Source organism: Durio zibethinus, chromosome 12 (genome assembly GCF_047325235.1).
Source record: "Durio zibethinus cultivar Kanyao isolate XHJ-2024 chromosome 12, ASM4732523v1, whole genome shotgun sequence".
NCBI classification, from domain to species: domain Eukaryota; kingdom Viridiplantae; phylum Streptophyta; class Magnoliopsida; order Malvales; family Malvaceae; genus Durio; species Durio zibethinus.
The window spans coordinates 25,877,680-25,905,033 of record NC_143173.1 but is presented as its reverse complement, the minus strand read 5'-3'; the positions used below and the strand labels follow the sequence as shown (position 1 = coordinate 25,905,033).

Sequence of the window (27,354 nt, the reverse complement as noted above, 5' to 3'; positions counted from 1 at the left end):
GTTAAAGTGAACAATATCTCGTAAGTTGAATGCAAGCTTTTACAAATAGTATCAGAGCTCTAAGTATTATTACGTGATGAGAGTCACCTTTATAATCTTAATATCTAATGTGATTTTATGCTTTTGGTGTGAGTCTATGCTTTGTATTGAGCTTATCTAATATTTGATGTGATGTGATGGATTTACGTATTTTGTATTGAGCTTGATAGAAACATCAAGCTTTAAAGAGGAAGCCTAAACTCAATTTTGTGAGATACATATCATGAGATTTTTAAATTAAAATAAATTATATTTTATAAGTTAAGTGTGAATTTTTATAAATCTATTAATTAAAATACATTAAGAGTATAACTTATATATATTTAGCTACGGTGATTTATACTTCACCATTAACAAAGATTTCTATTAACATCAGTATTGTAGACATTAAAAACAACACCAAATCGAATTCTCACAACGACAGCAACAATTAATTGGAATAATTCCTCTGGAGATTCCCATCTTGTTGTGTGCTTCATAGAGTTCCTTTCCACCATAGATAGTAAATGGTATCAGTCCAAACAGAACACAATAAGATAGCCTTAAAAAACTTACCCCTGAAAGTAATGATTGCCCAATGAAAATCGTCACCCCATCTTCTAAAAGTTCTCTTAAAATAAGATAATTGGAGTAGTGTTTTATTTTAAGATTTTAATAAATAAATCTTTCTTGCTTATTATTTTGTTGCCATCGTTGGAACACACAATATGTTCCAAATCGGCATCAATGTCAAACAGTAACAATTTGTTGTTTTAAATGAATTGATTCTCTCTCAAATTTATCAAACGTTAAACAATTTTAAAATTAGCAAGACTACTTCGTTATGGACGTCTGTCATCATCAATTAACAAAATCCAAAGTCGCATTTGGACAACATTTCTTAATTAAATCTTAAATGTCAACTTCTATGCTCAATAAACCTTTAACCAATTTAATCTCAACATGTAATTTTCAATTCAGTTTTCAATCTATATCAACAAGCAAGTAGCAAGCCCTTGCAGAGAGAGAGAGAAAGATGGCTCCATTATCAAAGAAAACTATACAACATTTCACCCATTGCCATACGTTAACAGAAACTTCCGCAAACATAGAGTTCCTCTGCAATGGCTGCTGGACTCCAGGTTTTGGCACAAGGTATCGATGTGAACCCTGTGATTTTGATCTCCATGATCACTGTGCCACCTGCTCTATGGAGCTCTCTTCTTTTATGCACCAACATGATCTCAAACTAGTAGTTCGCAAGCCACAGGCTACGCGCCAGAACGACCGTGTCTGTGACTTGTGTGGCGACCCTGTCGAAGGGCTTTTCTATAGGTGCAAGCTTTGCGATTTCGATGTGCACCCTCTTTGTACCCAATTGCCTGAATATGTACGGCACGTGATGCATAAGGATCATCCTTTGAGGCTCCAACGTTCGGTGCCTGGTAGGTGCAAGGTCTGCAAAGACACGTGCACGTCTTGGCATTATAGATGTGGGATTTGCTGCTTTGATCTTCACCTTGAGTGTGTTTTAGCACCTTGTGCGGAGGCGACGAAGACTACGACAACGTCAACGCCTCGATCTTTGAAAACACCAGCTCCACCACCATCAGCTCCGCCATTTTATGATGCTTGTTATGCTTATGGCTATGGGGCCATTCCGCCGCCACCTTATTTTTCGTATGCTTGCGGGGTCCCTCCTGCACCGCCTTATTTTGGTCCTTATGCTCATGGCTATGGAATCCCCTCTAGCTCTGGCCAACATAACGTTAATAGTCAGCATAGTAATAGTAGTCAAGTTCAGGGACGTAGTGGAAAAGTTCGAAAGAAAATGTACGCAATTGCTGGGAATCTGGCTCTTGGAGTGCTTAGTAACGTTGTTTTTGGAGCCTTGTTCTCGTGATCGAACTCGTAAAAACATTGAAGTTTCAATTGCTTTCTTTGCATCAAATTTACTATTTGTTTGAAAGCCAAAACATTGTAATTTCAGCCTATTGACAGAATGTTAAATTTTAGTTCCAGTGATCAGAAATCAATCTTGACAATCTCAAGTATAAAAATAAAATATCATAGTTTCAGTCAATTAATATTGTATAATTCCTAGAGTATATAATTCCAACATAGTCCATCTGTTGTGATTATTTCTCTGTTTTCTCTTGCTCATTATAAAGTTAGAATTTGAGGGAAGGAAATATTAGAAGCATAACATGACTTCGGACTTCAATCTTCTATAGCTATTTTTCATCCAAATTTTGAAGCTAGTCAGGTCAGACTTTAGCTGCCTTTCTAATGTTTCCAGAAAATTTTTTGTCTGGATCAAGCATGGCGCATAAGCATAACCTTGCATAATTATCTTATTTAATGAATAAGAATTTTATGATACAGCTTCTAGGAGTGTTGGGTAGCTGAGAAGTGAAAGATTCGTATGGCAGATTGAGATCTTGATCATTGGATGTCAAATGATTGATTTACCCATTAACAGAATATATCATTTCTTGTAACCAGCCTGAAAAGGGGTTGTAGTCTTGTAGATAACATCAGATGCTGGATATCTCATGCGGACCTGTTGAAGTAGTTCAACAATGGTTCAACACATTGTTGTCCGTAAAACAAATTTAGTTCAGTCAGTATAGAATTTAGACAAGTACTCAAAGGCCAAGAATTGATTGTTCCTGAATTAACACAAAACTTTGCCTAGTAGTCAGACATGAAAAGCTACAGTTTCAGAATGCAACTGCTATCTATAACTAACTATTGCTGTGAAACAGGATTGTCCTGATTCTTTTAAGGAATCAATACTGGAAACTTGCCTCTGCCTCGATTTTGTGTAGAGAAAGTAGGAAACATAATAGCATCGACATCATCTCATATTTCACCATCCCAGAGTTCTTCAAGGCTCTCGTAAGGACTACGAGTTTCATGTACTGCAAATTCTGCTCGGAGGAGCCTTTGCTGCAGAAGAAATTGGAAAGATTTATTAGTGGCAGGCAGTATAAATTCTTTATTATGCAAGCATGTGTCATGTGTGTCCATGTGATGAGCGATTTTTTCCCGCGAAATACAAACATGAGACAAGGCATCTTGACCTGATGGATGCCTGAGAATTTTGAAAACAGCTCGGGAGGTATGGACCAATCAAACAAGCTAAAATTTTCCTTGATCCTAGACTCATTCACACTTTTTGGAAGGACACTGTGACCACTCTGAATACCCCAGCGCAGAGCGACTTGTGCTGGAGACTTGTTAAGTTTTTCAGCAATTTCAACCAAAATTGTCTCCTTTAAGATTTCTCATTTAATCCAAGACCCTGGAGATCCTAGAGGGGAATATGCCTGGACGGATATTCAAATTCATATGATTAGAAAAATCAAGTATTTGAGTGCATATAAAGATTAAAACTAAATCAATTAGGCTTTATACCAATAGAAGAACTCCAGTGGACTTGCACAAGTTGTGTAGCCCAGGCTGCTGCCAAACAGGGTGGCATTCTACCTGATTGACAGCAGCCGGCACTTTCGTGTAATTGAGCAGGTCCTGCAGCTTCTTAGTCGAGAAGTTGCTGACACCAATGGCCCGTGCTTGACCAGACCCATACAAGCCCTCCATTGCACTCCATGTCTCCGGAAGACACAGAGGAGCCATGATTTCAGGATCCCACCCTCTCATGCCAGACTTTGTACGAAAAGGCCAATGTATCTGTAATGCAAAGGTCAAATTTAGGTGCTTTCCAAGCATCATCATTTCAGTTCAAACATATAATGAAAATGGGGAATGAACTAAGATAGCAGATTTTCATTGATGGTTTGAGGCAAGATCAATTCTGCTTTTAGTGGTAATTTTAGATCTTCCTATTACAATTAAGAGCACAGGGACATACAAGATACAGATCAATATAGTCAAGTTGGAGGTCTTCCAGAGTTTTGGTCAATGCCTTGGAGACGTCTTCACGTGCATGGTCGCTGCACCTGTCCAGGTTTCAAGAAAGGAAAAAAAAATGGAACTAAATTCAAAATAGGCAGCCAGATTCTTTAACCTGAAAACAACATTTGGGTTTCAAAGCTTAAAGTCTTTCTCACAATCATATAAACTAAACCATAGTTTTGATGTAATGAACATTTCACTGCGCTTCACAACCCCTGTGGAAAACACTCCCTTCAATGCAAGCCCAACCTACATTGCATCAAGCATATAGCAAAATAAACAATTAGCCATATCAGGTGCCATTTGTAAACAAATTGGAAAATTAAAAAAAAAAAAAAAAGAAACGGGAAAATGTTACCTCTTTTTCGTTATCATAAACATGGCACAGTCGATGTGCCTATAGCCAGCCTGCATAAAAATGATACAAGAGTAATCAACGCTTCAGAGATTGTTTTCGATTTTAACAGTTGAAATTCATCTGAAATTTTATTAATTATATTGGAAAGTAGAAGCAACTCCCTGGACAGAATAAAATTGATGAAAACTGGGATCATTAACGGGTAATGGACCGAGATCAAAAGCAATAAATTAAAGATCAAACCTTGACTGCGGCAATGACAGCTTCACCCACAACACCTGGAGGAGCCATTCCACGTTCCCAAACCAACAGATGGCATCTTAGCTCCGGTGTTATGCTCAAAATAAAAAGGTCCATGTCCAGTTTCCATGTCCATTTTACTCTATAGGAATAATCAAAACAAATAGCAAACACCAACAGTAATATTAACTTTGTACTATTATATGGCAACACAATTTAAATACAATTTAAAGAGAAACGATTTCAATGATACATACCTTGTTTGATCCCAATGATAAGCAGCAGCTCTTTGGAATAGATTTCTGGAAGAAAGAAGAAAAGATATAAACCAAATCAGAGGATAACCGGATCACGATTCCTCAACTTCAGACCCGGCAACTAATGGTCAAGTTTAGACACAGGTTGTCAAACATTAATGGAATTGCACATGTAACAGTTTTGTACACATCTATATGGACAGTACCATATTCATTTGGATTAGAAATTTAGAATCCTTGCAGTAATAAAGTTTTATCTTCATACGAAACTCAAAAAAAAAAAAAAAAAACCAACAAAGAAAAGAGCTTATTTGACTCGTCTTTCATATTGAAATTGCATTTTACTACAAACTAGAAAGAGAAATTAATGAAAATAGCACACCAAACAATAAAATATAGCTTAGGGCCTAGATTTTATAAATTTTCTAAATATATGTTATAGAGCACCTTTTAAATGGACAATGTAGAAGATATGTGAAAAGTAATTGGCAGTAGATTTTGATATTTAATTGAAATGTGAAGGGGAAATGAAGGTTTCCTATTATGATGTGTTAAAGTTAGGAAGTGATAGCTCTAGGGATGTTTTTCCTTTCACAGTTTGGTTCAAATTTGTACATGATTTGTTCTTTAATTTTATGTTTAAAAATTGAAATTTTGAAGAAAACATTTAAGATCTGAGTTTCAATGGCTTTTATTTTTTTTTTGGCTTTGTTAGGTATGCAAGACAACATCCTTGCAGATTGATATTTGAAATACATTTTTTCATTTTTCAATGACAATAAGCACATACATTATAGATAAAGAATATAGAATTAGAGGTTGAATTAAGTAGCTGCCTTGGTTCTTAAAACCCTTTTGACAATTTATGCTTATTTTCCTTGCCACCCTCATTGATGATGATTCGAGGCCTTAGTTAATATGGAAGCTAGGCCCACTGACTCCCTACAGAGCAGGAACACTCCAGACTAGGCCATTAGGCCTATAATTGAAGATGTCCTTTGTCTACAAAGTAAAGTCCAACTAGTAACCTCCAAGATAGATAGAAGCATTCGAACTTCAAATTAAATATTGGCCAAATTCATACTAGATTATATGAGGGAAGAAAATTACTGTTTTTAAAGTTGGGACAAGGTCTTTAATCAAACTGTCTGAAAAAAGAAAAAAAAAAGACACCCACGTAGTATGCTGTCAGTCACTTTCATGTCAACCGCTAAACTAAAAAAACACAATCCTTCTGTTGCTCTTTATCGAGTCAAAACTATCAATATCACCAAGTATATAAATCATGATCTGTTAAGCTAATCAAAAGTTTCAGGGTATCGCTTAAATCCTACGCTTTTAATTTTAGCTGGGTGGTCCAAACTCCAAAATCCCTACATCCTACTTTTATCTTTTTTGTTTTCTTAATATATGGAACCAAAAAGATGCTGATTTGGACTCTGGATTTGGGTTGCCATTAATGGAAGCGCTTTAAGATTCTAGGGTTGCTTTTCTTGTATTCTGAAAGGAGGGCCCTTTGATTTTAGGGGATAGGGGGGCCCTTTCGCTAGAAGGAAGACGATGAAGGAGTTGATAGGGAGTCCAGGAACGGTGAGTGGGTTAACCCTAAGGATAACCCAATGTGCATTTGCTGCTGCTTCCATTGCAGTCATGGTTTCTGCCTCTGGTTTCTCAACCTACACCGCTTTCTGGTATTTTTTTTTGTTTTCCATTTTCTTCTTTTGGTTCTGCTTTCAAATTTACAGTTTTAGATTTATTGTGAATTTTTTCTTTTATTTGTTCTTAGGTTTAATCATTAAAAAAATTTTAGTTAAAATGATGTTTTTGAATCAGATTTGTCTTAAGCCAAGGTTGATTGATCAGGTCGGGAGAAGAGTTTGATAAGCAAAAGTATGGATGAAAGATAGTTTCCTAACTGGTAGAAAGAATAGGAAAAGTGAAAGGTGAAGTTGACCTGATTTTCAGACATGTGGATGTTACTTCTTTGCATATGTTTAATAGTAATAATAGCTAAATGTGACACCCCAATCCTACATTGGAATGTTGAAGATTTGCTATGATATATAAGTTGAGATTTAGACCTAAACTTGTGAAAAGCGTGGTACAAAATCATAAAATCTTTGGGTTAAAACGGATAACACATCACAGGTTGGGTACAAGTCTCCACACTAAAAAATGAATCAGCTGTTTTTACTACTCTAGTGTTTGGTTTGAATTTGTTGAATAAGGTTTAAGTTATAGATTTCTAGTTTGCAAATGTGCATGAGGAGTGGGTAAAAAGACTGCCCTTTCAGTTTTAAGTTTAGCTCAATTTTCTATTTTGGGCCCAAGTTTTTATGATTTCATTTGTCAAAGTGGCTGTGGATGTTATGGTTGCTATTCTAATCTTTCATCATACTATATCCCTAGGAAAGGGAAACGGAGGTTAGGTCGGATCGGTAGGCAAAGAGTGTTAAAGTAGAATATAAATGCACTGTAATAATTGTTATTGTCTGCAGTTTTGATGTTTATTATGTACTCTGTTTCAGCTATTTGATTGCATCTATGGGGCTACAAATGTTATGGAGCTTTGGACTTGCATGTCTTGATGTATATGCTTTGAGGAGGAAGAGAGATCTTCATAATCCAGTTTTAGTGAGCCTATTTGTTGTAGGTGATTGGGTATGCAGCCTCTCTAATATCCTTTAGTCACCAAATGGATGCATGCACAATGATGTAAATCATGTTTTTATTCTATCAAATACAATCTTTCCATATGTTATATTGCTAGTTTTTATGATAACTTGTTCGCATTTCTGAATGACAATAGAGTACAAATCTTACATCGATGCAAGATCACTGTGTTCATAATCTGTATCTTAACTCTGTGTGCATTTTGCTTTAATTTTTTTAATGGTTGTTGGGATATTCAGAATTCATTCTTCTTAGTTTTCAATCAGTTTTTCCTACATGCAGCTTAAGTTTTGCAAAATCCTTTTTCTTCTTGATACACTTCAGCCAAAATTGTGCATCACCTGGCTAATCAAAATTGTGCATCACCTGGCTAATCCTTCTTGAATTTGCAGGTTACAGCTATGTTATCCCTGGCAGCTGCATGTTCATCAGCTGGGGTTATAGTCCTGTATGCAAGAGACTTGGACTTCTGCAGAGTTCAAAGTAATCTCTCTTGCAGGCAATTCGAAATATCGATAATTTTGGCATTCATAACGTGGGTTCTGATTGCAATGTCATCTCATGTCATGTTCTGGATCTTAGCTGCTTTCTGAAGGACTTGGGGGTTCCCATCCTTATCAGTGACATGTAAATGCTTCTTTTTTCTTTTTCTTCCATGCCTTAAGTTTTGACAATTTTGGAGAATTGGAGAAGTTTTGCATGTGCACATCAAAGATTTTTGTTTTTTATTCAGTTTCATTGAAATCTTTCTTGTTCTCAACCTAATTTTCAACCATTAACAAACAATCTTGTCAAATTCTTGTGGATCGCTTGTCGGTGTGGGTAGCATCTTTGGGATCTTAAATAAGGTCTTGAACTGAGAGGCTTGTGAACGTGCTTTTCTTACATCTTACAGACTTCATGTTTTGTCTAATGTGTAATAGTGTCATGTTTGATCAAGAGATAAGCACCAATAGCCATCAAGCTTACTCCTACAAATGGAACATGTTACATGCTCGAAAAATCTTAAGTTGGTGGTTTAGATTTCATCTAGGAAATCTTTATTTTCCAGGGCTGTTGATCATCATGAAGAAAACATGGATCAGATTATACCAATCAATTAAGAGACTTAGATGACCAAAGGATCCCAAGTCCCAAACTTAATGCTGAAAGTGGCATTTTGAGAATGAACAAAATCTGTCCGAACGGTATCATTCTGAGAAAGAGGGGAGAGAGAAGCAACTACACAACAAAGACCAAAGATGTGATGCAATTAACTTGAAACTTAATCAACATATAACTTAAGTTTATACAATGTCACATGTTTGTTGTTTATATTTCTTTTTTTTTTCCTTGCACTTTGGTCTCCCTCACAGATGTTTGCCTCTGCATCTCGTCATCACCAAAGATGTCCTCCATTGTAAAAATGCCCGCTGCTCTCCTTGAGTCTACAAACCTATCAGCCACTTACCCTTCGAACTTATTCCAACAGGAATTTTGCCTAACGAACAAGAAAGAAAAGCGGGAAACAGGACAAGGTAGACAACCAAATTGCAGTATTGAACTCTCAAACTGCTAATTCCAAGTTCAACCATGTGATCACATGACAATTTCTGGCTTCAAAATGCTAGACTTTATCTCCTTGTGAGGCAGGACAACACCTCCATTGCTGTAAACTTCATCTCCAAGATGAACATCTTCTCCTAAGATTGTCATGTTCTCCACCCGAGCCCATTTTCCAACAGTGGAATGCCAACCAATAATGCTACCGGAGATGCAGGCATGCTTCTTGATACGAACTCCACGCATTATAGTACAGCGCGACAGCCTTACCCCAGACTCAATGATACATCCAGGACCAATGGCTACATCAGGCCCAATGAGGCACCCATCGCCTATTACAGCACTCTCATCTACCAAAACATTACCGACAAAGTGAGATCCAGCTGCTAATTCTGTAGAGGATTTCTTACGCAAGGAATCTAGGTACAATCTCAGGCCAGTAATGTAATCCTTTGGTTGTCCAATGTCCATCCAGAACCCAGGTAGCACCATTGCATAAAGCTTATCCTCTGCTGCAATCTTTGGGAAGACCTCTTTCTCAATTGAGGTGGGTCTCAGTTCAATTCGGTCAAGAACAGATGGATTCAACAAGTAGATTCCAGCATTGATTTTGTTACCAACAAATATCTTTGGTTTCTCAACAAACTTTTCAACTTTGCCTGTAGTTTCTTCCATGACCACAACACCATATTTTGAAGGCTCATCCACCTTGAAACAAAAGTAAGATCCTTTTAGTAAATCAAAATGGTTTAGTCCTTGACTAAGAACAAGAATTCTAGATCCATTTTACTACTTTACCTTGGTCACCATAATGGAAGCTTCTCCTCCATGACCCTTGTGAAAATTTATCATTTCTTTTAGTGGATACTCACTTATAACATCACTATTAAGGACAAAAAATGGCTCACCAGAGCCATCGATCAACTTGTCTCTAGCCAGAGCTAGAGGACCTGCTGTGCCAAGTGGTTCAGTCTCTTGTGAGCAGGTGATTTTAATGTCAAGCTTTTTCTCAAATTCTTTCAGGAAATTCATCATAACCTGCAAAAAAATTAGGATAAAAAACCTACTAAGCATTATAAAAACTAGCTTCAAGAAAAAAAGTCAATAACTCATTGTTATCAACGTCAAATTTGCAGCCATAAAAAGGGCCCTTTCGATGTTACCTCTGGTTGGTAATTGATGGCCAGAACAACTTCAGTAACTCCAATTGCTTTGAGAGCTTCAATCTGCTAGCATTAAAAAGAAACAAACAAACTAGGCTTGATTCACACGTTTAACACATAAAAGTAAAGCCACACACAGTCACACTTTGTTATTAGAATCATCAAATATATCTTGCAAACAAAGCTCTGTCTTGACAAATCTATTGTAAACAGGATTACCCGTTATTGAAAAATCTACAAAAATTTCAAGTCAATAGCGCATATAGAATTACCACAAACAATAAGTAAACTAAAGGCAGTCAGGGAAAAAAAAAGGAAAACCTGGTGCAGTATCATGGGTTTGTTAGCAAAATCCACCAGAGGCTTTGGCACGCTAAGAGTCAATGGTCTCAATCGGGTTCCGAACCCACCAACAAGAATGAGTGCTTTCATTCTGATAACTCACCAAAAAGTCAGTATTTCCTGTAAAATATCAGACCCATAACCACAAAAAAGTGAGTCGATAGTGTATCTAATAAACAAATCCCATAAATCATAAACAAAAACATGGGCAAAGAATTTATCATAGATGGATCTAAGGTGGCAAAGACGTTGAAAAAGTGGGGAGCTTAACATAGACTTACAGAGAGTTGTTTTTCAATTGCATTAATGGCAGAACAGGGGTTGACCTGAGTTTAGTCGTTAAGAGCTGTGACAGTGATCTTTGCGGGCTTTGAACTCTGAACAAATCTGAAAGCATACAGTTTGTTGATACATACGCAATTGAACGGAAATAACAAAGCTGTGATGGGACTCTGCGTCGGAGTCCAGCAAGGCTTTTGATTCTTTGATGAATTTACAAGGCCCTTGTCCCCTGAGGCCATCTGGGCTAGCGTAATAAGGTGGCCTTTCAACTCTTTTGATTTGGTCACGTATAAGGGTAACTGGGCACATGAAAATGCAGTCTTATAATTTAGTCCATCAAAAACTCAAAACAATTTTTTGGATCATATATACATTGCACTTTGATAATTTTAAATAAGGTGGTACGACATAAAAATATAATAAAAATATATAAAAGTTATATGATATTAAATTTTAACAAAAAAAAATGATATATGAATTTGATAAAACAAAAAAATATGTGTTATATTTATTGTATCGATATAAATTATAATATATTAATATTTTATATTTTATACATATTTAATATAAAATAAATACAAGATAAATACACGAACTTGAAAAACAACAAAGCTGACCAAATAGTTTTAGATATCGCATGGTTAATGTGAGATTCATTTACAAAAGCACACAAAAAAATTTTAAATGAAACTATCTTACTTCATTCAAAAGCAAGTAGGACTATGCTACTTATATTTTAAAATTTTCATAGAAAAATTACATCCCAACCTTGCTTTCCATCTTTACCATATTATTATTATAGTAATCATTAAACATATCCTAATCAAAACCATTAACACTTGTGATGTTTGATCATATCCATATATTTTAATTTTATTCCAAGGTCGAGGAATAAGTTTTTCCTGCTAGAAAATACTTCGCTAAACCATTGCTACGTAACTGATAACAACAGGACAAGTTTACTACATATAGATGACATAATTCTAGCATACTTTAACAATGGAACTTGTATAATTTGTGTTATTAGTCAACTAAATTTTAAAAAACTTGAAAGTTGAAATAGCTTGAAGGGATTAGTCTGTGGATTTTGTTAACAAAAAGATGTTGTTTAAACTATTTTTTTTTTTTAAAGATTCTCAAAATTTAAATTATTAAAATTAAAAGTTCAATATTTTATTATTCGCGACCGTTGACAATTTAGAAAAAAATTTTAAAGCATTTCTAACGTAACATTTATAACTTTTTATTACTTTTATTTATGTCAAATTTAAAGAATAGGGTTCCTTTCATTCTTAATAGTAGTACATAAAAAGGTTGACTATTTCTTTCTCTCAATTAATTGTGAATATTTTATAAAAATATCAAATATCTACTTATTCATTGAAAACAAAAATCTAACCAATTTGTGCAACTTGTTTCAGCAAAGGTATTTTTCAAGTTATTTCTTTCAAAGTTAAATATCTTTCTCAAACCCCATTTCTTATTGTTTTCTTGTGAACTTATCCAATTTCAGAAAATGACAGTCCAACCGTGACAAATACCAAAAGTAAAGTTTTTATTAGGAATCCCTTCCATAAAACACTTCTCTTCTCCAAGGATATGTAACAGAACAATTAAAAGTTTTAGCTTTAGATATGATATTTTTATCTTATTAGTACATACCAATATCCACAAAATTAGTGTTTATTCATTCAATGGAATTAATACATGTAAGATAAGAAAATGGAACAACTATTTGATATAGTTTTCATTGATAATTTTCACGAAACCAAATTCGTAGAATTATTACTATTTGTATTTGTCACATTTGTAATATATACGAACAAAAAAAAAATCCCAATTAACCTTCAGTCCAAATTAATAACCTTTCAAGTTTAACTTAATTTATTTTTTAATTTTTGTGGGCAATCAAAGTTTTTAATATTCATCCATCAAAGCCCTTCTGTGTTAAGAAACAATAACCACTCAGTAACTCCCCAGAAGAATTCAAAGAGGAAAAACACAAGCACAAACTGATTATTACTATATTTGATTCCACAATTAACATAATAAGAAGCCCTTTGGCCTTGAAATATTGATGAAAACATCTCTCAAACATTACAGTTGGATATATTTACACACTAGCCTAATAACAACACAAAGGCATAAGGCAATCCTTTTGGTCTCCCCACACCCTTGACTCTTTGTTCATCCTTTTTCTGTTTTGCTACACGATCCCTTCATATTTCACACTAAAGAAGAAAAATACAAATTACGCATATGCTTCCCCTTTGGGCTTTCCATACGCTTATTAATTGCCCCAAACCCATACTTTATTTGACTAGAGTTGCATACACATCTTCGGCTTCCTTCAGACATGTCACTGCAGTATGTAATGTTTAGCTTCGATGATGATGATGATGATTATCATGTAACGACGCGGCGAGAAGTCAAACGAAGACAGGAGACTGAACTCCGGTTGACAAAATAATCTTAGTAGTAGAAGAAGAAGTAGCCAGGGAAGATGGTGATGAAGAAGAAGTAGAAAAATTCCCATAATCTGATTGAAAGACTTGTTTATCAGATATCTGAAACCTGCCAGAATCTCCAGTAGGGAGTCTCATGTATGAAGGCGAGGGTGACTCATTGAACCAACTTGCTAAAACATGGCCTTCTCTTCCATTCTTGTATTGGACTATAGCCCTGTAAACAAATGGAATAAGACCTTCCATTTCTTCTTTTTATTGTGTGAAAGGAATAAATAGAGCGACAGAGAGGGTACTTTTGGTTTTTGGAAGAAAACCAAATATTCTGAAAATATTGGTTTGGTCTGAATCTGATTGAAGGAAATGAAGGGAGAGATCGGTTTTAAAAGACAAGGTTCGGGTGGTGACCTGGCGTAATGGCGTGGAACTCCAGCTCTTCACGCTAAAATCAAATCCCCACGAAGTCTTAAATTACAAATTCACATTTTTATTTATTATTATTTTTTTACAAAGGAAGCTGCATATTGAGGATAAGGGAAATATTATACATATTGGGATTTAAACGTGTTTCTGATGACTATATAAACCGACTGAGGTTTATTACCCTTTTGAAAGCTATAACCTAACTGATTTGGTCAATTAATTTTTAGTTTCCATCATGTTTTTTTCTTGTTAACAATGTTTGTCTGTTTGGACATGGTTTTAGAGTAGGGTATTTGATTAAAGTTGGTGGTACATCATGCGCCCACTTGTTTAATCAGTACCAAGCTTTATAGAAAAAAAAAATTCTTGCTTTACCATATCCTGTTGAATACCAGAGAGGTTATACCAAGATCAGATATCCTGGATTATTTTTGTTTTCTGTTTCCCTTCCAGTTGTTCAATATTGACTATACGTCCCAATATATATATATATATATATTTTCCTTCAGAGGAATATCCAATACAGTGTAAAATAATGAATATTAAAGCCCTTCCAGTTGTTCACTAAGCATTCAGATATAGTTTGAATTTGGGTTTGTAATGAAAAAATTGCCACCTCTTGACAATTGGTTACCTTCTAAGACAAATCCCTTGCCTACCAGCCAACTTGGTGGCTCCAACCTATCTTTGTCAGCATTGACAGATATTTTTCCTTTTAATCAACCACTTCTAATAAAAACCAGGTAAGATGGCTCAAGTTCTCATGTTTTATCCAAAAGTGACCAAACCAGGTAAGAAGCTAAATCTACCCTTTGACTCAATTCAGATTCCTAAACAGGAATTTCCATGGTTAAAAAAAAAACCATCTTTCAATCAAAGGATGAGAAGCTATCAACCATTTTCCATTGCATCTTAATTCTGATTAATCAGAAACCAAAATCTAGAATTAGGGAAATTAATGAAAGATATGGATAGAGTAAAAAACCCAAATAAGGAACTTCTGAAACACCTCCATCCACATATTCATCTTGCTGTCAATGGTTTCTATTAGCTCTATTTCAAAATCATATGGCTAAACAGAAATTAAAAAAAAAAAAAATTGCCAATCAATACCTTGGGTCGGCACATAGCCATAGGACAAGATCAGCCGTGCAGAAAATAAATTCTTGACCACTTCATACTGTGAAATTATATAAATTTAAATTAGCTCTTGCAAAAACTAAAAAAGTTGGCAAGGCTTGAGATGAAAAGATTGCAAGTTACGAAATTTAAATTTCAGATTTATTGTATGCTATTGATCTGTTAAATTTTGATTTTTTTTTTCTCCTGTTTTCTTAAAATTAAAAATTGCTTACCGACTTCATTGTCTCAGTTGTAGACTAAGTCATTGTTTGCATCAACATACGGCTGGAAATTAATCTTCGACAAGTCCTTTTCTTAATGCAATAAACAAAATTTAGCTTCAAAGGAGCGGTGGATGATCATGCCAACTCCGAAACAAAACCAAAAACTGCGTGTGCCCTTTTACTTTGTGGAGGGTTAGGTGATGAGAGAGCGCAAAGCTGGTGTCACACTACACGGTCTCCCTTAATATTATTTTCCCTTTTGAACTTTGTTTGTTCCTGCCACCATCAAGGCTTAGCTGTCTATGTTTTTAGCTCATTTCAGTCATTTTATAACCTCAGTGGAGGTCCAAATTTAATGTTTCGAAAATCATACGCACAAATAATTTTATAATATCATTTTATTTTATTTTATTTTATTTTTATATATCAAATATGATCTAAATATACTGTATGATTCTTAAGTATATAATTTACATATAATTGAAATCAATTTAAATATTATAGGACCATTATTTTCGCACAAACCAAAAAGAAAAATTCATAATAAAAATGGCAATTTTGCACCCTAAGGTTGAAAGATTTGGGTTAGCTTATTTTTTGAGTCCAGTATGATTGCGCCGAGTATCTAGAATGCAATCAGTTTTGTTCTTTTGCCTGGCGGAACTAATTTGGTTGAAGTTTTGCTCATGTTTCAGCTATACACACAAAAGGCTGAATTTCTGTTCTGTTGAACAAACAAAGCCCAAAATGTCTGCCTTTCAGCCCAAATCCAGGACGTTTTCCTGGATTCAGCCGCTTGTGTTTCCAACTTTGGAGATTCCAAAAAGATGTTATGGTTACTCTTTCAGCTTTGCTTGTCTTACATTTATAGAAGCACTAACAAAGGAGAAAAGAAGATGGCAATTTCCACCCAAGATTAGCTTAAAAGTTCCATTTAACACATAAGCACTTAATCCATATAAGAAAATGATCCTTGAACCCCTATTGATACATTTTTTGGACAAACTTTATGTTTGACACATGCCGGTAGCTCGACGCTCGGAATTCAAGAACTAGAGAAATTAAAGGTAAAATTTTGAAATGGCCAACAGCCACCCGCTGTATACCCTCCATCCACAGAAATAACCTGTCCAGTGATGTATGAGGCAGCAGGAAGGCAAAGGAATGCCACTAATGATGATATCTCTTCAGGTTCTCCGATCCTGGGCATTGCTGTTCCAGCTATTAGCCTGAGAAATTCCTGAACGGCAGGTGAGCCTGGCTCCTGGAAGAGAAATACAAAGAATCTTAACACAAATCAGCACGAAAAGATATGTCCATAATTCTTCTTTAAGGTAGGTTTAAAGGTAATTTACTGGTGCTTTAATCGAGGTTCTGACACCCCACGGTGAAACAGTGTTCGTCCGAATGTTATCCTTTGCCCACTCGCATGCCAAGTTCTTTGTAATTTGGTTGATTGCTCCTGGAATTGCAACAACCATGTTTAATTTGTATGATTCTGAATATCCAGCAAAACTTAAGCTTGCTAGCATCTACAAATCACATAACACACCTTTAGATGCTGAATAGGCTGATAATCTAGGTAGAGCCACTGAACCAGCTACTGAGGAGATAAACACAATACTTCCATTTCCTGATGCTTTCAGGAACCGATGTGCAAGTTGACAAAGATGGTAAGGAGCCTCAACGTTGGTAGTCATTACAGTTGAGTAGTCTTCCAAAGTGTGTTCCACGCAAGGTTTGATCATACTGATTCCAGCATTATTGACCTAAGGAGAAAACTTGCTTTCAATTAATTATTCTAGTTGTTGTACTTTCCCCAAGGAAAAGTAATTTGTTTTCCTCTGAGTATGAGTTAACAACTAATCAAATTGCAACTTATTTGACAACTTGATATCCAACTACAAGTATTAAATGTGCAGCTAGGCCTCAGCATCAATAGTCAACAATAGCAAATCACAGAATATTAGATTAAAAAAAAAAAAAACAAAAGTTTTTCTTATGGGTATGAACCAAATATTATTCAAACCTTGTTAGTAGGTAGTAGATGTAAGATATGTTTGATATATAAAATTATGATAAGATATGATAAAATAATATTATGAATAAAATTAGATTAAATAATTTTATTTTATTTTATATTTGATGTGTGTAAAGATTAAGATAGGATAATTTTATTTATTGGTCAAAATTTTTTTTTTTTAAAATTTATATAATTTAAATTATTGATATAATTTTTAAGAGTATAATTAGACATGTAAGATTAATCTTATAAATTAAAAATAATTCTCTCAATGTTAGAAGGATTAAATTATCTTATACCTAAAAAATGATTAATTATTCTTGCAATCTTATTCCTTTCGTTATATACAAATAAAATATAATATAAGATGATCTTTTTTTTTTTTTATCCGTCATCTTATGCACTGACCATAGTTTACAGTAGTTTACAAGACAGTAGTATTTTCAGCTAAGGCAGCTTGGCTTGCTTAGAAGAACATATTCTTAGAGCTAAACTTACAAGGATGTTGAGTTTGCCATCAAAAACAGAGGAGACAGTCTCCATAAGCTTCTCTCTCTGCTCCCTAGATGAGAGATCACAAACAGAACCACTCACTTTAAACCCTTTACTCTTCCATTCTTGTAAGCTTTCATTAATCTCAGTCTGGTTCCGGGAACATGTATGAACGACTGCCCCAAGTGCTGCTAGTTCTTCCACAGTGGCATATCTGACATACAATTAAACCATCATACTAATGAAAAGTAGCATATGAAGTTCAAGAGCATATAAAACAGAAAGAGAACATGAAAAAAATGGAGAGAAAAGATGGAGGTCGAACCCTATGCCTTTTGTTCCACCAGTGACAAGGGCAGTCATACCCTGAAGAGACCATCTTTGATTCTGACAACCTAGTTCTGCTCCAGCCATCTCTGACACTGCAACTTTCTTTTTCTTCAGTTTTTTGGATGAATAGAAACACTAACTACTGCCAGTTTTTTATACTAGCTTAACCTGAAACGTCTATCAATAGTTTATATCAAGCATTCATTGGCTATTGTCAACCCTTGTCACCAGACCAAAGAAAATTAGAATCCAGAAAAAGACAAACCAGAAACGTCGAAAATATCGAGTTACCTGCTTTTTTAAAATGGGTTCAAAAAATTTTCTCCTGAAAATCTAGCTCACGATTTCTCTTTGCAAACTCTTCAAGTCTTTCTTTTTTTTTTTTTTTTGTGTTTTTAATTAGGATCAGCCGGCAGCGGCATACCCCAAGAAAGAGACTGTTTTTCTCGTCTAAATGTCTAATTGTAGGAGCTGTCGCCAGCATTAACTTTGTAACTAGAGAAACAATAGTCACTATCCGATTGTCGCTTTTTCCTACTAATTTAAGATTTAAGACTTCCAATCCTTCTACCTTTTCAACTGAAAAAATTGGGTTCAGGGCAAGGTATTGTTCTGGTTCAGGCCCATGTTTTGTCGAGTCGTTGTCATTGTATGAAACTCTAATCTCCATCACCAAAGACCATAATAAAGCCCATAATTGTTCGTTCTTCTTTTTGGTGCTTGGTCCATTGATTAACTATTATTTTTTATTTAAAATTATTGAAATTTTAACTGTTCTTGATTGGTCAACAATAGGATTTCTGTTGTTTGATCCCCTCAAACTCAGATCCATCACGTCATCTCATGGTTTTGCCATTAGACCCTCCTAAACGTTTTATTGCAGTAGAAGTCGTCATTACATAATTTTTAGTAATTTTTTTTTTGTCTTCAGGTCTTTGACATAGTCAAAGACTCGAAGTCTTCTTGACTATCAGGACAATAAAAGCAGTCTCAACGACTCTTTTTCGTACACAAGAATTCAGTCCAAACTGAAAGTAGAAACAAAAGCAGCGACAGTAACCCATCGATGATTCAAAGATTTGATTTCATTTGCCGTATAATTTTCTAGTTGAACCAGTCAAACCCTACGCGGAAATTGAATTACAATGTGAGGCGGGCCAGATTGGCCTCGTTGGCCCTTCCCAGCTGCTTTCCTACCGCAAAATGCTCACTGGTAGACAAACAGGAATTAAAAACATATTTCCACTACGTTAATACGTAATGGGATTACATTTGCCCTGAAATTCCAGGGCAGTTAAAAATTTTTCGTACACGATACGGCCATAAATGCAACTTATTTTTGCTACATATGTCATTATGCAGTAGTTAGTGAAGAAACTTGGACTCTAGAGACTTGGTAGTGTTTTTTGACTGAATCAGCATCCAATATCTCAAAATTCTTGGTGTTTGAAAAAATACAGCACACCCCAAAGCCAAAGGCAAAATCAACACAAAGAGGGAAAACAAGACTTGGATTGGACTGACCTTAAAGGATTGTTTTTCTTTTGTACTAATGTTCCGATACTGTATTTCACAAAAAGTATATGCATCCATCGATTACAATTACAGATGCATAAAATAAAAGAGATGAAGTGAAGGTGATGGGAATTATTATCAACCATCGGATCAAGCAAGTCAAAAAATTTGTCAAAAAGTCAGACCTCAAAACAATTTTCTCCCTGTTGGCACAGACATATATAGATGATATAAGCAAAAGAAGATTGAATTGGCATACTGTTGGTTGAATTATGGCTAAAAATATCGAGCTAAAGCGACATAAATAGAAAGAAAATGATAATAGAATCCTACGTGGCAGTAAAACCTCAAAAGTAGACCATGAAAATTGTCTCTTTCTCTCTCTCTCCTTTCAGACACACCCAAAAAATTTTCATAATTTGTGTTACAATTATCCGTATCTTCCTCTGGTAGACCAGCAGAAGAGGCCAAGCGCGTCCCAATGAAGAAGCTTGGAAATATCCCTAAATCTGCAACGTCTCCTTAAATACCCATTTCTCTCCTCTACAATTTTATGCCTAAAACCTTACCAACCAAACCCCAAACAACATAACAGATTAACAGAAACTATTACAACGTTGGCAGCAGCAAAACCAAAAACAAGAAACAAAGTCGGAAGAGGACACTTGGCTAACGCCATAATTGTGGCGTACGTCCATGGCGTGGCACACTGCAAGGGTAGATAAAGCTGGTTCTGTCTCCAACAAGTGCACTATTTTTCACCATGAAAGGCCTCCTTCTCCCAAGCTTGAAATCTTAGCCTTCGAGACAGCCAAAACCATGTCCCGCCTTGTTGCCCTGTATAAGTCTCTGTCTGATGATGAATTCTTCAAACTCCGGACAGGTCCCATGAAATCCACTGGCGTTGCGGTTTTGAACTCCACAAATGAAAGCTATCTTCTTGGCCTTGCGTGTAAAGAGAAGTTCGATGATCTCGATCAGGCTGCCAGCATAGTTTCACGTTTGGGTAAAAAATGCACCGTTGAAGAACTTAACAGGTTTGAATTCGCTTACCACAAAATCAAGCAGGGAATTATTGATGTCAGTAACCTTCATTTTAACTCCAGAAACGTTGGAAAAATCATTGAGAAGATGCAGAAATACGCGAATGCGACATCTATTCTGTACGCATCTTTGGCAGCCCTCAACGAATTAGAAATATCAGAGAAGAACATGCAGAAATGGAAGAGAAACGGCTGCCCCAAAAAATCATCAGAAAGGACCAACATTGACTACTTCAACAAGAAAATCTCTTTCCAAAGAAAACAGGTCCAACATTTCAGACAGATTTCCCTTTGGAGCCAAACATTTGATAAGAGCGTTGGGTTAATGGCTCAAATCGTTTGTGTTGTTTATGCCAGAATATGCACCATTTTTGGACCCTTTGTTCCTAGCCTGCCTCGCAGCACCAAGAACAGACATTTTCATACGCGCCTTGTTATGTCGAACCCCAAAACTTTACACATGAAGGTTTATCCAGGGACCAATTATAGCCTCCTTGTAAATAAAGAGAAGTACAAGAAACAGGCCTCCAAATCGGCTCCAATCATGAAAACTTCCAGGATCAAACCAGGTTCCACCCGTTTCCACAGCAGGGAACTGTCACCTGAAGATAAAAGCTTAGGTTTCCGAATTTCAGCTGTCACCATAACCGATAAAGTCTCCTCCAGAACCAACAAAATTGAGGGAAAAACTAGAAGAAACCAAAAGCTGATCCATTCGGCTCCAGATAACACTGTAGGAGCAGCAGGGCTCGCAGTTCGTTATGCAAACGTAATCACCATGGCGGAGAGCTACTTCTACTCAACAACAACCATCAGCGACGAGGCAAGGGAGCACATGTTCGAGATGTTACCAATAAGCCTGAAACACAGACTGAGAGGGAAGCTCAAAAGCCATTGGTGCAAGGAAGCTGAAGAACGTGAGGGGCAACAGGATTTGGCAGTAGGGTGGAGGGAGGCCTTCGAGGCGATAATAGGGTGGTTGGCTCCAGTGGCGCATGATACGTTGAGGTGGCAGCAAGAGAGGAACTTGGAGCAACAAAAATTAGATGCAAAGTCGACAGTTTTACTGTTGCAAACATTGCATTTCTCGGATTTGGAGATAACCGAGGCTGCAATTGTGGAGGTTTTGGTGGGGTTGAGTTATATATATAAGTACGAGAGTAGGCGGGAGAGGAGTGGTGTTGGCTATAGTGAACCCAACGTTAGTAGATGATCATGATATTGGGCTTAACCTAGGAGTAAGCTGGGATTTTTTATTTTTTTAATTTCAGATTAGGTTTTCTGGTTCTTTTTTCTTTGTTTTAAAAACTATAGTATACTTGATTGGTTGATTCTTTTATGTTCTTGTTCAAGCCCTTCTCGACGAAGGGGAAAAGAAGGAAGTGAATGACAGATATTGTTTGGTGGAAGAATAATTAGGGGGTAAATTAAACCTATAGTCAAGACTAATAAACTTCTGTTCCTTCTTTGCCAAGAACTCAAATGTTTCACGCAGAGATTGAAAGGAACTAGGGGCTTTATTTGCTGCCGTGTGGATAATAGATTCTTTACAAAAGATGAGGTACGTACAATAATTTGCTATTTGTGGGAAAAACAGGCACCGGAAATAATTAAACTGATACGATGTTCTCGATGGGAAAAACTAAGGGAAACCTGGTGAGAGATTGCTTTGTGTCTCAAATAAAGGAAAATTATCCTTACCTTATAGCATTGCTAAAAAATTGTACATTAAAGATTGATACTGACAGAAAATCATGAGATTCAAACCCAAAATGAAGTTTTAAGACAGAATGAAGTCATAAACTTTGGCAGTGATTAACTGATTAGCTGCATTGGGGAGGCTTTCAGACTCAGGCTTGCAGGTACCACCAGGACTTCCAGTGATCCTGTAAACAGCAATCTTTGCTCGAGCTGGGGCTTGAGTGACAGTATGTTTGGATTGGAATTGTTTCCTTTGCGCTCTCTAGATTTGCTACATCTGGCAATTGTTATGCTTCTAACAGGTTTTCCACTTATCCTGTTATTTTCTTGAGTAATAAAATTTTCAATTATCCATAAAAAAATAATAATAATGAACTTGCCCTCAAGCAAACCCCTTTTTAGCAACATGGATGCTTTACGGCCACATACCTCCCCTTGGACATATGGAACCGAAGCCCATATTTTTTGGGTCAGAAACTTCTCCAAGTGAACCTGGGCCCATATTTTTTGGGTCAGAAACTTCTCCAAGTGAACCGAGGCCCATTTTTTTGGGCTACATAAAAAGCTAAAAATTTCAGAAAAGTCCAAGGCAGAAACTGTGAAACTCCTAACACCGCCTATTTAACTTGGGCCTAATTCCAACAGCAAGTTCCAATGGAAAATGCTACGCTATCCCAATATCCAAACCAAGCCGAATTTCATCTTCAAAACACTACGCTCCAAAAACTATTTTGGGTTTTTTTTTCAGTTTCATTTTGTCTTGTAGCCATTAACCTTCCTAATTATGATCTCAGCCGTTGAGTCATGGCTACTGTTGTCTCAACCGTAGGAGCTGTTAACTGAGTGTCTGTACTACAATGTTTTTTCCCGCCTGTTTTGCTTTTGTCTTAGTCATTGCCGAAGCATCTCTGGACTTTGCAGTCCTTCAACCATCTCTTTTTCATTGTTTTAATCGTCTTTTATCTTCTAGGTCTTAAGAAAATGTAAAACGAAATGCATTTCCAATCATCTGTTTCTTGCTTCCAATTCAATTTGAAAACTGTGAATTCTTTTCTTCTTTTTCTTGGTTTCTAGTTTATAGAAAATTAAGAAGAAGATCATAAGGATATGGATTCAGTTATTTTATCACAATCTTGTGGTGTTGTAGAAAAAAAGACTAAGTCTTTGTTGCAGTTGAACTTGGATGGCTCTGCTGCTGGAGCATCAATTTCAAGCTCAGCATTCTTGGGGAACAGTCTGAAGAAGGTTACCTCAAAAATCAGCCACCAGAAGTTTTTCCCCAAGAATTTAGAGGTCGTTTCTGAATATGAGGAGTCAAAGCAGACCTAAAGGACAGGTGGAAGGGACTTGCCTATGATGAATCTGATGATCAACAGGATATTACCAGAGGAAAAGGAATGGTGGACACTCTCTTCCAGGCTCCTATGGGGACTGGAACTCACCATGCTATCATGAGTTCCTATGACTACATCAGTCAAGGTCTTCGCATGCAAGTGGCTAAGGAAATTCCAAAACAGTTGTTGCAAATTTAAGGTTAATTCAAGGAATTGCGGTTTGAGATTGAATTTTGACAAGGGACACTGCTGAACTGTTTGTAGGTACAACTTGGACAATAGCATGGATGGGTTCCACATTGCTCCTGCATTCATGGACAAGGTTGTCGTTCACATTACCAAAAACTTCTTGAACTTGCCAAACATTACGGTTTGTTCATAGAATGTCTTGAGATTCGTTTAATCAGCAAGTATATCATTTTGTTGAATAATTTGTGAATAACTGTTACAGGTCCCTCTCATCTTGGGTATTTGGGGAGGTAAAGGTCAGGGCAAATCATTCCAATGTGAGCTTGTTTTGGCCAATATGGGAATCAAGTAAGTTAATATCTCTACTGCTTTCCCTTTCTTTTACTTCAATGATTCAGGAAACTTGTAGAAAAAGAGTGAGATAATTGAAATATTGTGAGCATACTAGTAATTGTCTTGACAAAATGATTGACACAATGTTCTTGATTTGTAAAAGACTAGAACCTTTTCAATATTCGTTTAAATCCTTACTCTTGAATCTTATGACAATGAATTTTCAGTCCCATCATGATGAGTGCTGGTGAATTGGAAAGTGGGAGTGCTGGAGGGCCTGCAAAATTGATTAGGCAAAGGTATCGTGAGGCAGCAGACATCATCAGGAAGGGAAAGATGTGCGGCCTCTTTATCAACGATCTTGATGCAGGTGCTGGAAGGATGGGTGGAACCACCCAATACACTGTCAATAATCAAATGGTGAACGCTACCCTTATGAACATTGCTGATAACCCCACAACCGTTCAGCTTCCTGGCATGTACAACAAGGAAGAGAACCCTCGTGTTCCTGTCATAGTTACCGGTAATGATTTCTCCACACTGTATGCTCCTCTCATCCGTGATGGTTGTATGGAGAAATTTTACTGGGCCCCTACTCGGGAAGATAGGATTGGTGTGTGCTCTGGTATTTTCAGAACGGACCATGTTACTTGGGAAGACATCATCAAACTTGTTGATACTTTCCCTGGACAATCTATTGGTAAGCCTTCCTTACCTTAAGGATACTTTCTATTGAGTGCAAAAATGAAGTTGATGGGAGAATACTAATATATGTTTATTGCAGATTTCTTTGGTGCCCTCAAGGCAAGAGTATATAATGATGAAGTGAGGAAATGGATTTCAGAAGTTGGAGTAAATAATGTTGGGAAAAGGCTTGTGAATTCGAAGGAGGGTCTTCCAACTTTTGAGCAGCCAAAAATGACTCTTGAGAAGCTACTTGAGTACGGAAACATGCTTGTCCAAGAACAGGAGAATGTGAAGAGAGTGCAGTTGGCTGATAAGTACTTGAAAGAGGCAGCTCTTGGAGATGCTAATGATGATGCCATCAAGAAAGGCCGTTTCTATGGTTAGACCCTTGATCCTAGAGGCCTTGATGGAAGGTTTTGCATCTGGCTTTCGGATTATAAATACATAAAAAAAATGTAGGAAGAATAAAATTAAGCTTTTCATAATTGTTTGGATGCAGGCAAAGCAGCTCAGAAGGTTAATCTTCCTGTCCCTGAAGGCTGCACTGATTCATCAGCAGCACACTTCGGTCCAACCGCCAGAAGTGATGATTGGAGCTGTGTTTACAATTAAAAATGTTCTTAAGAGAAAATAATCTCCAAAAGTTACTGACCTACTCTGTTTGATAGTATTTTTTTAGTTGTATTTTAGCAGTTTTATCTGTTTCCATAATTCAATCCCTATAGTTATACAACTTAATAGACATAGTTATGTATAATTGCAGTGATGCTCTCTCCTCATCCAAATAAGACCCTCAACCATGTGCTACTTGTATGATAACCGGAATGTGGTTGCACCTATTTTCTAATTTCCAAAGGGCACAACCGGAAAACAAGCCAACAAGAAGCCACTGGATTTGTCATTTGTGTACAGCAAATGATTTATGCTAACTTTCCCACTTGGGCTAGTAAATGTTCAAGAAATTATCCCAATTTTTTAACCCAGACAACCTGACGTTTCGATCTAGCTTCAAATGGGCCAGTCTTAGTCTTTATACTTCTACATATTTGTGCAAAAAGCTGTACCTGGTATTTTTGTTACCAGAAGAGCAACACTGTGATTGTCAGATAATCAGTTGTAGATAAATAATTGTACAGTTTTTTAAATAAGAAGCACATGCTGATTCTAATTGTCAGAAGGGTCCGGACAACCATTGTCCGAAAAGCTCCCCATGCTCCAACTATTTGCAATATCTGTAAAAAGTTCAACTTAATTTAAGCCAACTGGGGCGAGGTTGCTGTTTTTCGTATTGAATTTTTCAATAAACAGAGAATCTAGGCTGCAAAAAAATCTGTGGACTCATCTCTTCCTCTTGGTTTCTCAGGGTTTAAGTTTGTTCTAATTTTTTATTGTCTTCCTCGAAAAGAGTTCACAATACAACGGCAGTAATCCTAGATGGGGTCAAATCTTAACAAGGGTTATCAGACAATAGAATCATCATCACGTCTACGTGGCATGAAGTGAGGAATAAAAAGTTTCAAGTGCAAGTTGATCTGTGATTAAACTAATGAGAGCAACATGTTAAAATAATCCTTTGTTTTGTCCCCAAGCCAAGTCATCTGAGTCACTCTTTCTTCCCACTTTTTCTTTCATAAAGTCAGCAAAATGAGGTTTGAACTTGGAAAGTTTTGAAATCCTTATCTTCAATCAACTGTCAAATCACATGCGCTCAGACTTCATCCAGAAGCAGATTTGAGTCTCTATTAATTTGGGCTGCTTGAAAATTGAAATTCCTTTGAAGATGTTTACCCATCAAAAGAAGACAAGTTCCTGAGTTTTGTGGGCATTCACTCATCTACTAATTCTATCCTTAGAATTTCGAATTTTAAGACACATTTTGCTGCAGCACGTGATGCTTGTAGGGACATGTTATCATTGCATCAAGAAACATAGATGAGAGACAGAGAAGAACGTCAGAAACAGAATCTTACGATTCCTTATCTTCTCATTTCAAGTTAGGTCGAACACTAAGCCAAAAAAAAATCCTTAATCTTATGTTGAAACAACAATTAAAGTGATTTAAATCAAACTTGCCTGGTGTGGTGGGGCAAAGCCTGGCAAGCTCAAGCTTATTTCTCAACCACTTCCCTCTCTTTCCTTTAGCCTCTCTTACAAGAAAGAATGGCAAAAGAATGCAAATTTTATTTGACCTCTGCAAGCCTTCTTTTTGTTGCCACAAAACAATATGCAAAGCACTGAGTCATTAATTATTCTTCTATAAGTGTCAGATCAGCTCCATGGAGTGTGATTTTTAGGTTTGCTTTGTCCCACATCCCCCACCTAAAAGAATAAAAGGTATTGCATTTAAATTTAAAAAAATGTGTTCCACAACCTTTATGCCATCGATTCAAAGAAATGATTTTAATTGTTGGGAGCATCAAGAAGAATGTCTTACTTTTAATTTTAACAGACAAACATTTTAAAAATCCAAGATTTTAGCTGTAAACTTGAAATTCTAAATTTTTTTAAAGTTTTTAATTTATTTTTAATTTTTTTATCTTATTATTTATTTGAATAAAAAAAATTACACTTATAAACTCCTTTAAAGTTATAATCTTTAAATATCAATTGATTCAAAAGAAAATCACTGGAATTCGCTGTAAGGAACCTGTAATTGTCAAACAAATTTGTTTCCAAG

At 36.2% G+C, this 27,354-nt stretch overlaps 9 protein-coding genes and 1 pseudogene across 13 annotated transcripts; 5 read left to right on the top strand and 5 right to left on the bottom strand.

Annotated features, from left to right (window-relative positions):
• The first annotated feature begins 809 nt into the window (after window positions 1-809).
• On the top strand, window positions 810-1,974 carry LOC111297290 (protein VACUOLELESS GAMETOPHYTES-like). The gene has a single exon (XM_022891972.2). The coding sequence runs from the start codon at window positions 1,055-1,057 to the stop codon at window positions 1,919-1,921; it is 867 nt and encodes a 288-aa protein (XP_022747707.1). The 5' UTR covers window positions 810-1,054; the 3' UTR covers window positions 1,922-1,974.
• A 135-nt stretch (window positions 1,975-2,109) lies between these two features.
• LOC111297847 (NADPH-dependent aldo-keto reductase, chloroplastic-like) lies at window positions 2,110-4,985 on the bottom strand. Its single transcript, XM_089741704.1, has 3 exons — window positions 3,439-4,985; window positions 3,105-3,350; window positions 2,110-2,970 (listed from the first exon to the last, which is right to left on the bottom strand). Exons 1-2 carry the CDS (start codon window positions 3,757-3,759, stop codon window positions 3,309-3,311), a joined length of 363 nt encoding a protein of 120 aa, XP_089597830.1. The 5' UTR covers window positions 3,760-4,985; the 3' UTR covers window positions 2,110-2,970; window positions 3,105-3,308.
• LOC149515929 (aldo-keto reductase family 4 member C10-like) lies at window positions 3,857-5,003 on the bottom strand. The gene is made up of 6 exons (XM_089741820.1): window positions 4,996-5,003; window positions 4,795-4,839; window positions 4,541-4,679; window positions 4,298-4,336; window positions 4,112-4,188; window positions 3,857-3,983 (listed from the first exon to the last, which is right to left on the bottom strand). Exons 1-6 carry the CDS (start codon window positions 5,001-5,003, stop codon window positions 3,857-3,859), a joined length of 435 nt encoding a protein of 144 aa, XP_089597946.1.
• Window positions 5,004-5,944: 941 nt separating this feature from the next.
• Window positions 5,945-8,213, top strand: LOC111296384 (CASP-like protein 5B2). Of its 2 annotated transcripts, XM_089741493.1 has the most exons (4): window positions 6,388-6,485; window positions 6,628-6,737; window positions 7,323-7,455; window positions 7,860-8,213. In XM_089741493.1, exons 2-4 carry the CDS (start codon window positions 6,691-6,693, stop codon window positions 8,058-8,060), a joined length of 381 nt encoding a protein of 126 aa, XP_089597619.1. In that variant the 5' UTR covers window positions 6,388-6,485; window positions 6,628-6,690; the 3' UTR covers window positions 8,061-8,213. The 2 variants fall into 2 exon arrangements, with proteins under 2 accessions (XP_022746400.1, XP_089597619.1); XM_022890665.2 differs by lacking the exon at window positions 6,628-6,737 and having other exon boundaries at window positions 5,945-6,485.
• Window positions 8,214-8,700: 487 nt separating this feature from the next.
• On the bottom strand, window positions 8,701-11,082 carry LOC111296383 (mannose-1-phosphate guanylyltransferase 1-like). 2 transcript variants are annotated; one of them, XM_022890663.2, is made up of 5 exons: window positions 10,796-11,082; window positions 10,494-10,634; window positions 10,173-10,235; window positions 9,808-10,047; window positions 8,701-9,717 (listed from the first exon to the last, which is right to left on the bottom strand). In XM_022890663.2, the coding sequence occupies exons 2-5, from the start codon at window positions 10,602-10,604 to the stop codon at window positions 9,046-9,048; spliced, it is 1,086 nt and encodes a 361-aa protein (XP_022746398.2). In that variant the 5' UTR covers window positions 10,605-10,634; window positions 10,796-11,082; the 3' UTR covers window positions 8,701-9,045. The 2 variants fall into 2 exon arrangements, with proteins under 2 accessions (XP_022746398.2, XP_022746399.2); XM_022890664.2 differs by having other exon boundaries at window positions 10,841-11,024.
• A 1,699-nt stretch (window positions 11,083-12,781) lies between these two features.
• On the bottom strand, window positions 12,782-13,697 carry LOC111297150 (uncharacterized; annotated as a pseudogene).
• A 2,052-nt stretch (window positions 13,698-15,749) lies between these two features.
• Window positions 15,750-18,269, bottom strand: LOC111296023 (tropinone reductase homolog). The gene is made up of 5 exons (XM_022890023.2): window positions 17,871-18,269; window positions 17,552-17,759; window positions 16,583-16,799; window positions 16,386-16,492; window positions 15,750-16,294 (listed from the first exon to the last, which is right to left on the bottom strand). Exons 1-5 carry the CDS (start codon window positions 17,957-17,959, stop codon window positions 16,076-16,078), a joined length of 840 nt encoding a protein of 279 aa, XP_022745758.2. The 5' UTR covers window positions 17,960-18,269; the 3' UTR covers window positions 15,750-16,075.
• Window positions 18,270-19,934: 1,665 nt separating this feature from the next.
• LOC149515928 (protein PSK SIMULATOR 1-like) lies at window positions 19,935-21,772 on the top strand. The gene has a single exon (XM_089741488.1). The coding sequence runs from the start codon at window positions 20,087-20,089 to the stop codon at window positions 21,644-21,646; it is 1,560 nt and encodes a 519-aa protein (XP_089597614.1). The 5' UTR covers window positions 19,935-20,086; the 3' UTR covers window positions 21,647-21,772.
• Window positions 21,773-21,989: 217 nt separating this feature from the next.
• On the top strand, window positions 21,990-23,528 carry LOC149515927 (ribulose bisphosphate carboxylase/oxygenase activase, chloroplastic-like). Its single transcript, XM_089741492.1, has 2 exons — window positions 21,990-22,436; window positions 23,282-23,528. Exons 1-2 carry the CDS (start codon window positions 22,364-22,366, stop codon window positions 23,461-23,463), a joined length of 255 nt encoding a protein of 84 aa, XP_089597618.1. The 5' UTR covers window positions 21,990-22,363; the 3' UTR covers window positions 23,464-23,528.
• On the top strand, window positions 23,491-26,928 carry LOC111296022 (ribulose bisphosphate carboxylase/oxygenase activase 2, chloroplastic-like). Of its 3 annotated transcripts, XM_089741491.1 has the most exons (6): window positions 23,491-23,623; window positions 23,733-23,838; window positions 23,920-24,005; window positions 24,218-24,690; window positions 24,775-25,056; window positions 25,177-26,927. In XM_089741491.1, exons 1-6 carry the CDS (start codon window positions 23,532-23,534, stop codon window positions 25,287-25,289), a joined length of 1,152 nt encoding a protein of 383 aa, XP_089597617.1. In that variant the 5' UTR covers window positions 23,491-23,531; the 3' UTR covers window positions 25,290-26,927. The 3 variants fall into 3 exon arrangements, with proteins under 3 accessions (XP_089597617.1, XP_089597616.1, XP_089597615.1); XM_089741490.1 differs by having other exon boundaries at window positions 23,623-23,838; window positions 24,775-25,090; window positions 25,177-26,928; XM_089741489.1 differs by having other exon boundaries at window positions 23,623-23,790; window positions 25,177-26,925.
• The last annotated feature ends 426 nt before the right edge of the window (window positions 26,929-27,354 follow it).